The 18,463-nt window shown below is 42.2% G+C and overlaps 1 protein-coding gene across 7 annotated transcripts in view; it reads right to left on the reverse strand.

The window, feature by feature from the left end:
• MYO5A (myosin VA) overlaps positions 1-16,030 on the reverse strand; it is a 201,050-nt gene extending 185,020 nt beyond the window's left edge. For all 7 annotated transcript variants that reach the window (XM_036255604.1, XM_036255596.1, XM_036255578.1 and 4 more), the window contains exon 1: positions 15,990-16,030. In XM_036255604.1, coding sequence (XP_036111497.1) covers positions 15,990-16,016 — 27 coding nt within the window. In that variant the 5' untranslated portion in view covers positions 16,017-16,030. The remainder of the gene's footprint in view (positions 1-15,989) is intronic.
• Positions 16,031-18,463: the final 2,433 nt, after the last annotated feature.

Below are 18,463 nucleotides of genomic sequence, written 5' to 3' on the forward strand. Positions count from 1 at the left end.
TGCAAGTCATTTCTTATACTATTTCACACCTATTATTAGTAAAGGTCATGGAACATCTTTCACCATCGAAGACTCTCAATTAAGTTTTAATAGAAAGGATGCAGTTTTTCCAGGTGCCTTTAAAAATAGCAAAAAGATTTACTGGGTCGCTACTATGTGCCAGGTCTTCTTACATATTCTAGTGAAACATTAAGGCCCTGGTCAGTCTTTCTCAGTGGTTAGAGTATCAACCCTCAAACTAAAGGGTTGTGGGTTCGATTCCCGGTCAAGAGACATACCTGGTTTGCAGGTTTGATCCCCAGCCCTGGTTGGGATCTCTCTCTCTCTTTCTCTCTCTCTCTCTCTCTCCTTCTCTTCTTCCCTCCCTCCCTCCCTTTCATTCTTTCTAAAAAAAAAAAAACAATGGAAAAGTATCCTTGGGTGAAGATTAACAACAACAAAAAGTGGAACATTAAGGACAGCCAGGGGAAAAAAAAAGCAGCCGTCAATATGACAACAGTAATATCATCTTACAATTTTTAAAAAGGCTTACCACCACCACTCAACAAATAGTTCGAGACAACAAATTTTTATTGAGTATATACTAGGTTAGGGATTTTGGCAAGAGGAAAGTATAGTGAACAAAGTCCAAAGTCAAGTAAAGCAGAACACAGGCTCAAGCACCAAGGTTAGTTCAATGTCGCAAAGTGGAGTTCCACTAATCACCTGCATCAGAATCACTTAGGGTGTTGGTTAAATATGCAGATTCCTGGAGTGCTCCTAAACCTACTGGCTCAGAGTCTCTGGAGGCAAGACCAAGGAATCTACATTTTTTTCTCTAAAGATTTTTTTATTTTCAGAAAGAGAGAAAGGGAGAGGGAGAGAGAGAAACATCAATGTGAGAGTGGAACAGGGATCAGCTGCCTCCTGCAGGCCTTCTATGGGGATCAAGCTTGTAACCCGGGCATATGTCCTAACTGGGAATAGAACCAGCACGGGACAACTTCCAATCAACTGAGCCACACCAGCCAAGATAGGAATCGACATTTTAAAAAGCATTTCAGCCCTGGCCGGTTTGGCTCAGCAGTTAGAGCGTCAGCCTGCGGTCCGGAGAGACCCGGGTTCGGTTCCCGCTAAGGGCATGTACTTTGGTTGCAGTTTGTCCCCGGCCCTGGTTGGTCGTGCGGGTGGCAGCCACTCGATGTGTCCTTTCACGTCGATGTTTCTGTCTCTCTCTCCCTCCCACTCTATCTGTACAAAAAAATGGAAAAATATCCTCGGGTGAGGATAAAAAAAAAAAAAAAGCATTTCAGATGATTATTATAGTTAGTAAGTCTGAGACCAAGACAAGTGAATAAGGTTAGAAAATGATCACAGTCTTGAATGGCATTCTAAGGAATGATAATTCTATAGTAGATAATCAGGGCAGAAGGAGGATAGGGTCAGGGACCAGTCAGGGGTGCTGGGCTGGGGAGCAGCATCTGTCCTTTGGGTCATTACTATTCATTACAGCACATGGGTTGAAAAAGAAAACTGGAAGCACTAGAAAACTAAGGAAAGTTAACTATACTGATGCATTAAAATTGACCAAGAAAAGAATAAAGTGGGCCCGGCCAGTGTGGCTCAGTGGACTGAGTGTCATCCTATGGACTGATAGGTCCCGGTTGGATTCCGGGTCAGGTCACATGCCCGGGTTGCAGGCTCGATCCCCAGTAGGGAGCATGCGGGAGGCAGCCAATCAATATTTCTCTCTCACATTGATGTTTCTACCTCTCTCTCCCTAAAAAAATCAATTAAAAAAAAACCACCTATTGCCCTGGCTGGTTTGGCTCAGTGGTTGGAGCATCAACCTGAGGACCAGTGAGTCACGGGTTCAATTTCAGTCAAGGGCACATACCTCAGTTGCAGTTCGTGCTGGACCCTGGTCGGGTCGTGTGGGAGGCAAACAGTCAATGTGTCTCTCTCACATCAATGTGTGTGTCTCTCTCTCCCCCGCCCGCCCTCCCACTCTATCTGATGATAAATAGAAAAAATATTCTCGAGTGAGAATTAAAAATTAAAATTAAAAAATATACATTAAAAAAAATAAAGTGGTTCCCATCCTTGGTGCCAAAAAGAGGGATGGAAGAAGGAAGCTCACTGAGAGTTACTGATGAATAAATAAGATTATCTAAGTGCTGACATGTTAAACCCACAAAAATACAGGCATGGAAATGGACATAGACAACAATGCTGGGGTGGTGAAGCGGGATCAGGAGGAGGGTGCCAATGGGGGGAAAAGAAGAAACATCTGCAACAAAAATTAATTAATTAATTTTAAAACAAAACCAAAAAAATAATAATAATAATAATACAGGCATGGAGAGGAAAATTTAAAGAAAACTTTACAATGATACTTTAATGTCATTTAATTCATTCATTCATACAATCATGGACTTGTTATTTACTATGTACCAAATCCTGATGTAGATGCTGGGTCAGAAAACAGATGAGAACCATTGAATTACTCATTTTAAGTGAATGTATAATATATGAATTATAGCTCAATAAAGTTGTTATTAAAACAAAACAAATAAGATATTTTCTCTGTCTTTAATGGACTCAGAGAAGCACTAGAAAGATAGACAACTACAGGGCAGTGAGGTAAGTGTCAGGACAGAGGTAAACAGAATGCTCTACATGAACACACAGACAGAGCATCTTAGCCAGACTGGAAAGCTCTTGACTTTAAAGAGAAGACCTAAATGCCAAGAGGAAAACACAAGAGATCAGGCAGGTACAGGGTAAAGGCAGGTCAGGAAGAGCCCTGTGCATTACAGCCTCACTAGTTAAGGTATGGTCTTCAATCTGGCACACTAACATCACCTGGGAGTTGCTAGCAATGCAGTCTTTGGCCCCATCACATACCTACATCAGAATCTCCATTTTAACAAGATTCCTATGTTAGGCAAATGGACACCAAAGTTTGGAAAGTACTACACAAATCTATTTTCAAGACAAAATCCTATGGGGAATCACTGAGGAAGTTCAATCCAGACAGCACGTGACATGATCAGATATGTGTGTTACATAAACAAGATGACTCTGGAAGTAGACCAAAAAATAGATTACAGTAGGTAAGACCAAAAATCGCTTAGGAAGCTGTTTTGAGATCCAGGAAAGAAATATTAAGGGCCAGAGTACAGTAAGAATAGTACTAGGTAATTAATTTGGGTTGGGCGAATAAATAAGATGATTTCTAAGTTTTTAGTTTGAGTGAATGGATGAATGTTGATGCATTTCACCAGACAGGGAATACAAATAATAATTATAATAGTGGCTAACATTTCCTTATCAGTACCAGGCTTTATTCTAAGTGCTTTGCATGAACTATCTCATTTAATACTCATAACAACCCTATGAAGTGGATACTATTATTATCCCATCCAATAGATGAGGAAACTAAGACACAGAGATGAAGTAGGGTAGAGTGGCATGAAGAGGGATGGAGAAGGTGACAAATTCAATTTTGAATATGTTAGGTTTGAAGTGCTTGTAAAGATGTCCACAAGGCAGTTGTTCATAGGTATCTAGATTTGTAAGGAGGGCAAATAGGTTAGAAACAGAGATTTGGAAGTCATCATCACAGGGTTGGTACTTGACTCTTCAGGAGCAGATCAGGCCACAGGGGAAAGAATGTGAGGACAAGAACAGACCCTAGGAACACCAATAACTATTTTTTTTAAACTAATTTTAGAGAAAGGAAGGGAGAGAGAGAAAGAGAAACATCGATGAAAGAGAGAAACATCGATGAAAGAGAGAAACATGGATCAGTTGCCTCCTGTATATGCTATGACTGGGGACCAAACCCGAACCTGGGTATTTGCCCCGAAAGGGAATCAAACCCAGTCTTTCAGTGTACAGGGACAGCCCTCTAACCAACTGACCCACACTGGCCAGGGCTAAGAACACCAATATGTAAGGAGCAATAGAAGGTAGGTGAGCTTATGAAGACAAAGCAGCCAGAGAGGAAGAAGAATGATAGCTACAACCCGAATAGTAATAATAATAACAGCTAACTTTTATAAGTACATACTACATATTGGTCACTATTCTCAGCATTTTTATATAATTAAATAATTTAATCATCATTAAAATACATGCTGTAGGTATTATCCCCATCATAAAAATGAGGAAACTGAGGCACAGACAGGTTAAGTAGTTTGGTTAAGGTCACAGAGAAAGTGAATAGTAAATCCAGGATTCAAATCAGAATTCAAACTCTGAGTATGGATCGAGTCCATGTCGCTGACTGCTATGATATACAGCCTCTCTTTCAGGCACTGGGAGATGTGGAACCAAGGAAGGAGATTGTAACAAAGCCCTCAGAATAGTGTCTGGTCCACAGTAAGGTCTCAATAAACTTAATCCATTATTATTTAATAATAATACTGCCATGGAGTCATGCATTTATGCAAGCTACCGTTTTTAGAAGAAAACAAATGACAACTAAATAAGGTAAAAATCAAGATTTTAGTGGAAGAAGAAAATCAGAAAAACTCCCAAGGATGCTAAGTCTTCAAATCAGTTTGCTATGCCTTAATATTTAAGTATCCACACAATCAGCCCTCTACCACATTTGTGGTTACCAGTCCCAAAGGAGGGCTGCTGTACACAGCAAAGGACTGCAGGCCTCACAAATCCCCAAACAACTCTGAGTGTTGTAAGATTCCATTCTAGGGTGCTATCTTTAGCACTGGGTGTATTTTGACCCATTCTAGTTGTTTTAAAGTAGTAAAGGATACAAAAGGTCTCTCGGGTTCTTCATAGCCCAATGAAAGCAAACTTACCGTGCGTGACCACTCCAGACAATGGTAATTTGATCTAATTAAGAGAACATGTCATCTATAAAGAAATGATAATACAGTATTTTCAGGTATTTTGTAGGTTAAAATTACATTGTTTAGACTCTCAAGACAGTAGCTTTATGTTTTTTTCTCTTTTTAAATTCATTCTAATTCAGTTATTTTTTATTTCCAAAAGGTTCAATTTTGAAATAAATTGATATATTGCTACTCTAAAAGAATTTCTCAAGACAAAGTAAAGGTACTGGATAGCAGAAAGCATCTCACAGAGATAGGACATCTGGTCAGCCTAGCTCTGAAGCAATGTACATAAAAAGTGCTATTTTAAAATGAAATAAATGCGCATACCCTATCCTGCATAAACGTAAATGCCAACCCTTGCCAGAAAGACTTGGAATCTAAAACTGACTAAAACTGACTAATTCAAGCAAAGATTTATATACAAAGATTTCTTAAATAGTGAAAATGACCAGCCATAAATAAATTATGGTATATCCAACTAGAATATTATGTAACCATTGAAAATATTCTCAATTAATATTTAATAAAATAAAAATTCTCACAATACATGTTAAATTTAAAAATAATAAAAATTACTATTATGAATATAGATAAAATACTTTTTTTTCTTTATTGACTTTACAGAGAGGAAGGGAGAGGGAGAAAGAGATAGAAACATCGATGAGAAAGAACACGGACTGGCTGCATCCTGCATGCCCCCCACTGGGGATTGGGCCCACAACCTGGGCATGTGCCCTGACTGGGAATTGAACTGGCAACTTTTTGGTGCATATGTTGATGCTCAACCACTGAGCCACACTGGCCGGGCAATAAAAATACTTTTAAGGAAGTAAATCAATGTTGACAATAATTATCTCTGTGTGGTATACTTACTTTACTTTTAATTTTCTCCTGTTATATGTGTCTTTATTTTTCAAATTATCCACTATATCATTTCTCTAAGCAGAAAAATTTATTGAAAAATCAATTTTTTTACAAGTTTTTTTTTTTCAATCAAATCTGTTTCTGATTTTAATTCCTTCCCACTTTTTCTTACCCTAGTCTAAATCTTAAGGTCTACAGCAGAAGTTCTCAAGGTGGGAGGGGGCAGGAGAGAGAGGGGTCTTTGCTCCCCCCACCTCCAGGGGACATTTGGCAATGTTTATAGACAATATGAATGGGTTATCACAACTAGGAGTGGGGGATGCTACTGGATCTAGCAGAGAAAGGTTAGGGATTTATCAAAATCCTACAATACACAGGACAAGCACCCAGAAAAGAGAGAATTATCTAGCTTTCTATGTCAATAGTGCAGAGGTTGAGAAATCTTGGTCTAGGATGAAAAAGAAGGAGTATAAACAGGAAGAGTGGGTTAAAATACAATGTTAGCTCTAGTGGGTTTAACTTTTCATTTCTAAACTAAAATTTTAAAAAATATAAATTGGGTTAATGAAAATTTAATCCAGGTTTTGACCCAAATTCCTTATTATTAAGATATACCTTTCCTGATATTAAGGACATCTCCAGGAGTTCTGCTCCCAACCTGAGCATAATGCTTGCCAAACAAGATTTTTCTCAGTTTGAGCATATCAAAGTCAATCCTATATAAAAGTTTTTAAAGTAGTACTACAGAAATGTTTTTGAGAGAGATATTTTTAAAGTAATAGCTGGTCATCTTATTGTGTATACTCCGGTATGGTAAGCTGAATAACTAAGTTCTAACTAATCTAGTCTAGTCTTAAAAACTAGTCTAACACAAGTGTTTAATTGTGTTAAACAGAGGGAAAATTATTTATGTGAACTTATTTCCTATGGTGATGTCAGACTCAGGGAATGGTAACAAAGCAAAAATGCATGGAGTTGAGGAAATGGAGTACCCTCTTTGATATAAGTTAGTAAGTAACAAGTGTTTGGTTATAACAAAGCACAACAGAGCATAAGTGTGATTGGATGAAATATAGTAGAAGGAGGATCAAGAAGTAGATGAATGGAGTGGAAGGTAAGAGAGCAGAAAAAGATATTACACCAAAGATGAATTCAAGCAACAATTCACACAATCAGAAAGGGAGAATAAGAAATATTGCAATTTGCCCTGGCCAGTTTGGCTCGGCGGTTAGAGCAACAGCCTGCAGTCCGGAGAGACCTGGGTTCGGTTCCCGCTAAGGGCACGTACCTCAGCTGCAGTTTGTCCCCGGCCCTGGTTGAATCGTGTGGGTGGCAACCACTTGATGTGTCCCTTTCACATCAATGTCGATCTCTCTCTCTCTCTCTCTCTCTGAACAAAATATCAAAAAATGTCCTCAAGTGAGGATTTAAAAAGAAAGAAAGAAATTTTGCAGTTTATCTCTAAAGGGGGAATAGAATAATGTATGCAAGCAAGGATGTGAAGACAATCAGGGGTCATAAAATGCTGAGGAAATAGGGCAGAAAGAGATCAGAAGGAAAGACGATTCAGTCCCCTAAGAAAGACTGAATGCAAAATAATTTTCAGATCTTTAATGTCTGACATGCTTTTAATAACATTTGCTTTATGGATTCTCCATGGCTTTTTTTTTTTTTTTAATTCAAAATGATTCTCTAAGAGAAAGATATCCAATATCCTCTTATATATGCAAAACTCTCCCAATCTTCTCTACTCAAAGATCAGAAAAGAAGGGACAGAATTCAATCACTTTGTCATTTTGGGTGATTTATTCACAGTGAACATCAATTAAGGGTAGTTGCTCGGTCTACAGCACTATTCCTTCTGATAGGGAATAGCTCTCAGCCACCCCAGCAGGTCCGAGTGGGACTATCAGTCGTGATGCCTTGTCCTCCCCCTGTCATCTAGGGTGAGCACGGCTTGACCGTTCATGGTATTCCTCCCCTACTGCCGACAAGGCACAGTGAAAGGAGAGGGCTCATGACCCCAAGCAAAGGCAACCAGAATTCATCTACCAGGCTCTCTTTCTCCAGGTCCAGAGCTAGAAGATCAGATGGTCTGCAGTTGCCACTGACCATCTTTTCCACCCTGAAAAGAGCTGTTCTGAGATTGAAACCAATGTCAGACAGCACAATCTGACATGAGAGCCAGTAACAGAAAGCCCCAGAGACCACATCTGAGCCTTAAATCCAGCCATGCCTAGACCTTCAGGTCATATAAGCAAATAAAATCCTTTTTGGCTTTGAGTTGAGTTTCTGTTATTTCCAACTAAAATAGCTCAGGCTGGTGAACTGTTTAATGCTGTCAAAGATAGGTTAGATAAATCGGTTTGTCAGAACTATCATCTATGAATTATTCAGAACCTTTTCTTTATGTACTATATCTTAACTGATATAACTTGAGGCACTAAATTTCATAAATGTAAACAATGTTTGAGGAAAAATTCATTTTAAATGACATTATTTCTTTATTTCAAGATCTAACAACTATTCCTACTGAACTGAGATTTGATGTTAGAAACTTCTACTATTCTTGGTGTGAAATACTTCACTATTTTCCCAGTTCACCTTCATCTTTCTGTTTAGCCTCTTTACTAGCCTGATCATTTTATTTCTCCTATTCTGAAAATCCTCTAGTTTCAGCATGTATTCATCAAAAACTGGAAACCCCAACCACACATACAGGATTCTTAGCCAGGACAATGCATGTTTTTGTATGAATGACCAAGGATAGACAAAACTTGTATTTTTGTATCAGGTTCCCCTCTAGTCTAGCATTCTGCTCACGTTTTTTGGCCACAGCAGCACATCAGGAGAAAGGAGGTAGATAGATGGTCCCTATTAACACTCAGGGGTAGGTAAACACATTTCTCCCTGGATTTCAATCAAGTTGGGAGTCATTATTTTGAAATCAAAACATAATTACATCATCCCTAAATTCTACAATTGGCAGCAAGCCTCCGTTTTACAAGATGTTTAATGCTAACAGCTTCTGGTTAAGACGACTTCCAAATGAAGAGGGCTTCACAGAGAAATTCAGAATGCAGGAGGCAGGAAGAAGCCAGGAATATGTTTCTGCAAAGCTCAGAAATCTGTATCAGCACAAACCCAAACTGACAGCACAACCAAGGCAGATGGGGGAGGAGCACTGTTAAAGGGGAAAACTGACTAAGGACCTAAGGAAACAAGGCATCAAATGCAGACACCATAAAGAAAGGTAAAGGGGTAAGTGTGTGAAGGAAAGACTAAATCAGTCATCAACTACTCTTCTATCTACTCCTACCTCCCACTGTCAAGGAATGAGTCCCAAGGTCAGGCCTCTATATTCAGTCTCTATTAGTTGGGTTAAGGTGGAACCAAAATATATGTTTTTTAAAACAAACAACTCTTCTCTCTGCCATGGTGGGCAAACACAATTCCAGTAAACTCTCTAAATAAGATGAAGAGAAGAAACTAAACAAAAGGGAATTTTTGAGGGTGGTAAAAATGTGCTATATCTTATTTGTGGTAGTAGTTACATGACAGAATATATTTGTCAAAATTCATTAAACTGTACACTTTAAATCAGTGAATTTTATTACATGTAAATTATACCTCAATAAAGTTGATTAGAGAGAGAGAGGCAGGCGCTGGAGGGAAAGCAGGGACAAACTCCCCGGGTAGACATATGGAAAAAGTCTGGGAAGACCACTGTGGGGGAGAGGACATGCCCATCAGGGCAGAGTGGGAGCAGTGGGGTGACCTACAATATTTTACCAGGGGCCAGACTTTATTCCCTAGAGCAGCTGGAAGTTTACCCTTCCATTAATACCTTATACTTCATTAGGAACTGCCCAAACTGGAGAAAAATAGATCCAAGTCCATCTTCCGTGGGCCATATGTCCCTAGATTCTCCCAACGGAGGTAAAAATCCATCATAAAATGAAAAATAGAGAAGATAAACTACCTTCTGAGATAAGGTGTAAGGAAGGGGGTTCATCTCTCCTCTCCCACACTCTCCTACAGAAAAGTTAGTGCCACTCCCCAACCCTTTGGAGACTGTAGTTAAATCTCTGGAATCGTATTCAGAGATCTTCCTCCAGTGTTCCCCTACTCTGAAAAGCGAAAAGTACCATAGAGATTTATTTATTTATTTTTTAATCCTTACCAGAGAATATTTTTCCATTTTATTCAGATAGAGTAGGAGGGGGAGAGAGAGAGAGAAACATTGATGTGAGAGAGACACATTGGTTGGTTGCCTCCCACATTACCATGACCAGGGCCAGGGCCCAAACTGCAACCAAGGTACATGCTCTTGACTGAAATCAAACCCACAACTCTTTGGTCTGTAGGCTGACAGTCCTACAGCTAAGCCAAACCGGCCAGGGCAAATACCATGGAGATTTAAACAGTTTACCTGACAATAGCAACTCTCATTAGATTAGAACCTCTTTGTAATCTTTTAGCCACTGGGCAGTACACTGAACTTTTACGCTTTAAGAGAGAGTAATATTTCAGGAGGAAATCACGAGTGTTCTGCTTTGTTCCCGCAATCTAAAGTATGTGAGTAGCTTACAAATTCTATAGTCAGCAAAAATTTGTGATGTAATGGGAATGAACTTCCAGTTTCCAAAGATAGAGCTACTAGCATTAATTTATACTTTCCTCTCCTTCTCATCCTGTATCTAACCCATCCCAGAGAGCTGTCTCTTAGATGTGTCCCCTTCTTTCCCATACCTTCTGCCTGTGCTTTTGTCTACCTGATCTTCATCACTTCACATTTTGTTTCCTGCAACAGTTCCCTTGGTTTCCCTGGGTCCCATTATTACTCATCCTGTTCAACATGCCTGAAAATGTGCTTACTTGTTTAACTACTTCTTTGTATTTGTACCCTGCTTCATTCCTACAAGTGGACTAATCATCCTAAACCCCTATTTGCAGTCTATCTCTCTTCCAAATATTCTTCCATTTATCCAATAAATATTTAACCAGCACCTACTATGTGTGAGACATTGAGCCAGGCTCCAAGGAGGAGAACAAAACTCTGATCAGCATTTCAGGGGGCTTGCATTAGTGTGGGAGTGGCAGACATACATGCAAGTAACTACACTAAGATGGAAATGTGCACAGGTCATTAAAACAGAGAACTATCAGCTGGACATCAAGTAAAATTAGAACTGGTAAAGAAGACATAGAATGTAAAGAGACAAGGGAAAGGCTGCTGAGGTTTCCAACCTGACAGACTAGAACTGCAGTGCCACTAACAGGCCTAGGGACATCAGGAGGAAATACAGTTGGAAGGGGCATGATAGAAGACTTGAGGAAATGATCCGAGATGAGAGTGCAGTCCTGCTTTAAGATTTTGGAAGCAGTCTGAAAAATGTAATTTGGACACCAAAATATTAGAATTTCCAGGACTGATAGTTTAAAGAAACAATGGCATAGAATATAAAACTGAAACTATCCCAGAAAAAATCTTGGCCATGTAGCTTCAGAACATATGAGGAAATATGGCGGGAAAAGGCAGCTACGGATATACAATCTACTACTGACTTAAATAGCTATTTGGTCTAGGGAAGTTTACATGGCTCTGGAGCAGGGGTTTTAAATCCTTTAGGCACTGTTACAAAACTCCTAATGAAACAACTTCAGGTAATCTTGGCCATTCCACAGCATTTATGGTGCTATCCATGGTGTCTCTGAACCTCACGTAAGGAGGACTAGCATGACAATTTTATTGCTGCCAGGTCTAATTAATAAACCCTGCTCCACAAACACTGAGTCCTTTGAAGTTGCTAAAAGCATCTATGGGTGATGTTATGATTCAAATATCCACTGGCAAGTCAAGACTAGCAAATATTTTCAAAATCAGAAGTAATGACATATCACAGCCACCTTCAATTCTTTTGGGAACAAGCCAGGTACATCTCAAAATAAATCAATACACAACTCTACGCTTATTCTAAAAAAGCACTGAAGTGGTGAAGTGTATGGTATGTGAATTATATCTCAATAAATCTGTCATTTTTATTTTTTTATTTTTAATCCTCACCCAAGGACACTTTTTTCCATTTTTTTGTTCAGACAGAGTGGGAGGGAGGGAGAGGAAAAGAGAGAGAGAGAGAGAAACATCAACATGAAAGGGACACATCGAGTGGCCACCATCCGCATGACCAACCAGGGCCCGGGTCAAACTGCAACTGAGGTACATGCCTTAGCGGGAAATGAACCTGGGTCCCTCTGGACTGCAGGCCAACGGCTCCAACCGCTGAGCCAAACCGGCCAGGGCAATAAATCTGTCATTTTTAAAACCAACAAACATCCAGGCCAGTGTGGCTCAGTGGTTGAGCATCAACCCATGCACCAAGAGGTCGCCAGTTCAATTCCTGGTCAGGGCACATGCCCATTTGTGGGTCAAATTCCCTGTGAGGGGCATGTAAGAGGTAGCCAATTGATGTTCTCTCTCACCGATGTTTCTCTCTCTCTCTCTCCCTTTCCTTTCCTCTCTCTCTAAAATCAATAAAAGGAAATAAAATTTTAAAACACATGTTTTAAACAAAATGTTAGTTTCTAGAAATGTTGTATCCTAGGAACCTAGCTATTGCCCTTAAAATGTTTATACTGTTGCCCGATCAATGTGGCTCAGTGGTTGAGTGTTGACCCATGCACCAAAAGGTTGCCAGATCGATTCCCGGTCAGGGCACATGCCCAGATTGTGGGCCCGATCCCAGTGAGGGGCATGCAGGAGGTGGCCAGTCGATGTTCTCTCTCATCGATGTTTCTAACTCTCTCTCCTTCTCCCTTCCTCTCTCTCTGAAAATCAATAAAGAAAAAAAATGTTTTTTAAATGTTTATACTGTTATAAAATTTTACAGAATAGAAGGCCTACTAAATTTCTGTGACAAAACCATTATTATTTTAGCTAAAAAGGGCAAACTGAATGATCTCCTGCCTTTCACCATAATAAGAATGATCTGTAAGCTCTTTAAAATCTGCCTTTAAGCCCTGGTCGGTTTGGCTCCGTGGTTAGAGCATCAGCCCGCGGACCAGAGAGTCCCAGGTTCGGTTCCCACTAGGTGCATGTACCTCGGTTGCAGTTTGTCCCCAGCCCCGGTTGGGGTTGTGTGGGTGGCAACCACTCTATGTGTCTCTCTCACACATCACACACATCAATGTTTCTCTCTCTCTCCCCCTCCCGCTCTCCCTCCTGCTCTATCTGAAGATAAATGCAAAAATGTCCTCGGGTGAGGATAAAAAACAAAATCTGCCTTTAAGCTCTGAATAATATTTATTTTTAATGTTTTTATTGATTTTTTGAGAGAGGGAGATACATTGATGTGAAAGAGAAACATCAATTAGTTGCCTCCTGAATGCCCCCTATGGAGGATCGAGCCTGAAACCTGGAATTGAACCAAGACTTCTCAGTCCATGGGAAAATGCTCGATCCACTGAGCCACACCAGCTGGCCTGAATAACATTTTTTTTTTTTTAATCCTCATCCGAGGATATTTTGCCACTGATTTTCATACAGAGTGGGAAGGAGGGAGGGAAAGAGAGGGATGAAGAGAGAGAGAAACATTAATGTAAGAGAGATACATCATTTGGTTGCCTCCTGCACGACCCAACCAGGGCCAGGGATGGAACCGCCAACAGAGGTTTGGAATCGAACCCACAACTCTTTGGTCCACAGGACAACGCTCTAACCGCTGAGCCAAACCAGCCAGGGCCGTTGGTTGATTCTTGTATGTGCCCTGACCAGGGATGGAACCTGCAACTTTGGTGTTACAAGGACAACACTCTAACTAGCTGAGCTACCCAGACAGGACTAGCTGAATAACAATTTTTACAAGGACACTTTTCAGATTTAACCAGTATGTAGAATGCCACAATTATGGCATGTCACTAATACATCTTTCCTAGTTATCTGCCCCAGAACTTCCTTGCCTATAATCCTCTGCAAGAGAAAAATCCTTGTGTTTATCCATTGATACTACTTCTAACGATTGCCCTCTTCCTCTAATAATCACTACCCAAGGTTTTATCTCTAGAACCATTCCAACATTCCCCATGTCCCAACCTGTTCCTTAACCTCTACTAATATTATGTCAGCTCTCTGCCTGCTGCGGAGTTACAGCAGATTATTTATGCCCTTGGAGATTTAAAATTGGTCAAGAATATAAGAAACAGACTGTTGTTTCTTCAAACGGCTGTGTCTTGTTCACTGTTAGAACCTCAACATTAAGCAGAACACCTGGCACCCAGGAGGTGCTCAATAGTTTTGCCCATCATTAAGCTATAGTCCATTCACACAAAGAATTCATCAACAAAAGCCAAATAACCAGATTATTCTTAGGCATAAATGTAGACAGGAGAAGGTGGCTGAAACTCAACTTCAGTCTTGATGTCTAAACCAATCTGTCCTTATAATGACTAGAAGGTAATTTTTAAAACAGATCATGATGAGGCTACAGCTGAAGCTCAAAACCTTACAACTGAAAAATCACAGTATCGCCCTCCCCCACCCACCCCAACCCCACACACAAAAATCACCTCGGTGGAAAAAAGCATATCCAAAACTAAAGAGCAATTTATTATCCAGTCAGTCTCCAGTTAACTCGCCTACAATTAGGCAGGCAGCTCAAGAAAGGACTCCTCAGCACAGTGAAGGAATGTTTACAGATCTTTATCTCCTCGTGTGGAAATTTGATATTTCTTAGTAGCCGCCTCATATATTTACTGTAAGAATTAAATGAGTTAATTTGTAAAGCACTTAGAACAGTACCTGGCACACAGTAGGCACTAATATAAATGTTTGTTAATAAAGTAACTTTGAATCCATTTCTAACTGCATTCATTTATACATTAGAGATCTACAGTGCCTAAAGAAATTACCAGGTTTAAAGAGAAATTCCAATTGTGCAGTCTTTATGTCTGGGGCTGGAAAGAAAGGGGTCCCAGAGAATGTTTCATGAAAACTCGTTTCATGGTTGAAGAAATTAATCACATACCTAATATTTGTAGAGAAATTCACAGGTTACAAAAAGCTTTCCTACTTATTATTAAATTTAATCCTCACAACAGCCTTGTAACAGATGCAGGGCAGGTATAATTAACTCCATTTACTGAAGAGGTTAAGGACTTTCCCAAGGTCACACAGTAAGTGAAAAGGCCTGGGGCTAGAATCCAGTTCTCTTGATGTTGGGTCCAGACCTCTTTTCACTATAACGTGCTGCAACTTGGGCCCTGAGCTTAACTTGGATCACATTTGGAAGCAACGACTTTAGAATCCTAAATGGAGAGTCTCCTGCAAATATGGACTTGAAAGTAAGACAATTCTGTTCATTGTAATTAGAGGTAATTAATAGTTGGCAAAACACCTACCTACACGAATTACAGTATAAAATGTCATGACTACACATACTCACAAAAGGCACCCCCCACTGCCCAAGACAAATTTTCAGAACAGTCTTCAAAGGGACAGTTCTCCAAAACATGCCATTTAGAGATTACCAGACCCAGAGAATACTGGTGTCAGTATTGCAAAGAAAAGGATGCCACTTCCCTTAAATTAAACCCAAAAGAAAAGGCTTGCCACAGTGGATGGTGAAGACATGAGGCCTAACAAGGCTCTGTGGGATTGCACGCAGGTTGCAAACTCCCAGCGACAAATGAGTAAGGACCATCCCAACTCGTCAATCAGCTTGCATTTATCCGGCTGCATCATTCAGGGGCTCACACCCCAGGGCAGCGATCTGAAACCCGGCAACTAAAGGTAAATATTGGCTGGCGACAATGTGCAGGATTCCAAATAACCTCACAGAAAGCCTGGCTGGCGGTACAAGTGGCACCGCATACCAACACCAGACGTTATTTTAAGCGCGTGTCCCCAAGGGAGGGACCATCTGATCGACCAGACAAGCATCTCCCACCAGCCAGGATGTTTTCCTAAAGCGACCCAGAGGGCTGGGCAATCCTGACCCAGGCCCGCCCGACTAAATCCACACGGGCCCCCTTTCCAGAAACACGCTCTCCATCCAGCCCAAGAAGCGGGGCAGAGCCCAGAGACAGCCCCCCGAGGCCGGTCTCCCTGCGCCGCCGTCATCATCACCACCGCCCGAAAGAGGAAGGCGCCTCTGCGGGGGTTTGGAAATGCTCGGAAAGGGGGTGGTGCGGACCGGCGGGCCCTCGCGCTCCCGCCTCTGCCCCGCCTGACAGCCGGCGGCGCGGCCAGCGCGGCCCGCTGCCCACCCTCGCGGGGCGCCCTACCTTTGTGTAGAGCTCGGACGCGGCCATGGCGGGCCTGCGGCGCGACGCCCCCCGCTGTGGAGGCCGCACCTCGCCTGGCCGGCCGCCCGCGCCGACTAGGAAGCGCCCAGGCTGCCGCTGCCGGGGAGCAGGGCCGGGCAGGGCCGGGCGGGGCGGGGCGGGGCGGGGCGCTTCAGGCGCGGGCGGCCCGCGGGAGCCTCGCCATCACTCCCGGGCTCACCGCGAGCAGACGCGAGAGCTCCGCGTGCCCGGGCTCCTCCGAGTCGCCGCCGCAGCCCGCTCGGCGGCCGGTGATGCTGCCGCCGCCGCCGCCCTGTGCATTGTGGGAGCGGGAGGAGGCTGCGCTCCAGCGCGGCTACCGCGGTGGCTCCGGGCTCTCGCGGGCTCACGCTGCCTCCCATCGGCGGCGGGCTCCGAGCATCATCAGCCCGCCAGCCCGCGCTGCCCCGGGTCACCCGGCCGCCGCAACCCGCCCCGGGGGCGCCTGGCACCCCGGACGCCCCCTGCCCCAAGCGAGCCCTGGAACGTGCGGAATAACCCAGCCCTGAATGGGGCAGCGATAGCTGGTGTCACTGAGGGTGTCCAGGTAAAAGACTGCGTCTTCTGTCCTAACAAGCATTTCTAGGGAAAGGATTTGAGGGGAGGCTTCTTGGAAGTCCTTAGGATAACCAAGAATTCCAGAAGAGCCTTGTTAGAAGCAGAAGAGAGGGAGGGAGGACCAAGAAGCTGAGAGAAGGGATCACCAAGGTCCCCTGAACACCTTGGTATCTGCAGCAGGGTCGGTTGGTGATGCCAGAGCAGAGCGGCTTGCTTTAAGCTGCAGAAATTTAAGTGAGTCTTGAAACAAGATGCCCGAGGGGGCGGCCCAGGAGCCTGCCTAGTTAGTAGGCCTGTGTGTTTGTGGAGGTGCTGCTACCCATGCTTCCAGCCCTCTTCCTCATCTTGTCTCATATCCGCACCACATATAATCCTGCTGAAGCTGATATGGATGCCACCTGAGGGCTTTTGTGGAGGGTCTGTACCTACCATGTAGCTCTGTATCAAACTTTCAAAGAAATCTCAGAAGCAGCATTCGGTGTACTCGCTGTTATCCCTGAACATCAAGCATAAGAATGTGGGCTTTGTACCCCACCCCATGCTATTTTCACCTTCTATCTACCTCCTTCCCACCCACACTTTCACTCCTGGTTGATTATTCTCCATATATTTGTATAATCCCAGCTTCTTTTTAGTGGGCTCATCTTTCTTATTTCTTTGAACTCTAAGTGGTGCCTCGTACCTGTCATGGGAATCTGGGATGGTTTCTATCAGGACCATCTCTCAAGGCTGACACCCTTGATTGTGTGTGTGTCCTACATGTGTATATGAAGGAAGACCATTGACAGAGGGGCACATTTGGAGCCAGTCCTCACTCCCTGGAACTCAGGCCTCTCGTTCCCTTGCACCCTGCCCACAGTCTCTTCAGAGATGTCAGAGGTAAAGGCTACCGAATACAAAGTCCTACAGAATTCTCTGTGTTCCTTACAATTCTAAAACCGAATCTTCGTGTTTGGGGTTCCCACCTTAATTGCGCAGACATAAAAAAAGATCACATGTGCAGTTATGACCAGTACAACAGAAAGAGCACTGGATTGAGATTTAAAAGACTTCTTCCCCCTTGCATTCCTTCAGGCCCTGTGTAAGAGGGTAACCATTCTGTGTTATTGCACCTGGGAGAATACCTACCTCCCAGAACTGTTCAGAAATGGTGAGTATGTTGATGGAGTTCAGGGCATGTCACACCAGGGTATGCTGCTTTGGCATATGACTATTTCAAGGGGCACTTGAAAAACAGCAAATACAAAATAAACACTCCAACCTTCCTTCTTTTTCTTAAAAGCAGGAGATGAAATTCTATATGAAGGATGTCCTCCCTAGACCAGAAAGAAAGTAACACTCTTAACATCAAGGACAAGAAGTTGAGAGCAAAAGAATCCTATACAGACCTCATTAAAATAATTATCTTCCTTTAGCCTCCTTACATAGTTTAGTCACTTTTCCTCAATTCTTTCTCTTTGTTCAATGTAATATAAAAGGAAGTAGGTTTTGCCATTTCTTTGGGTCTTCATTTCTTTATGAAGGCTCCCGTGTCATGTAAAACTTAATATATTTGTATGCCTTTCTCCGATTAATCTTTGTCAGTTTAATTTTGATCCAGCCAGGGACCCTAAGAGGGTTAAGTAAAATTTTTTCTTCTCCTACACAGAAAACACTAAAAAACTGAGAGTCTTATAGATCTGAGTGTTTTCGTGTGTGTGTGTGTGTGTGTGTGTGTGTGTGTGTGTGTGTGTAGAAAAAGAAATGAAATCATTCTCTTTTAATTCCTGAAGCATGCATTCAATGACTCCTATATTTGGGGTCCTAGTAGGAGGAAGATGTAGGGATAGGAAGAGAAGGGTTTTATGCCCTTTACCTTACTTTACATCATTCAGAAG

The sequence above is a fragment of the Molossus molossus genome, unplaced genomic scaffold, assembly GCF_014108415.1.
Source record: "Molossus molossus isolate mMolMol1 unplaced genomic scaffold, mMolMol1.p scaffold_m16_p_1, whole genome shotgun sequence".
NCBI classification, from domain to species: domain Eukaryota; kingdom Metazoa; phylum Chordata; class Mammalia; order Chiroptera; family Molossidae; genus Molossus; species Molossus molossus.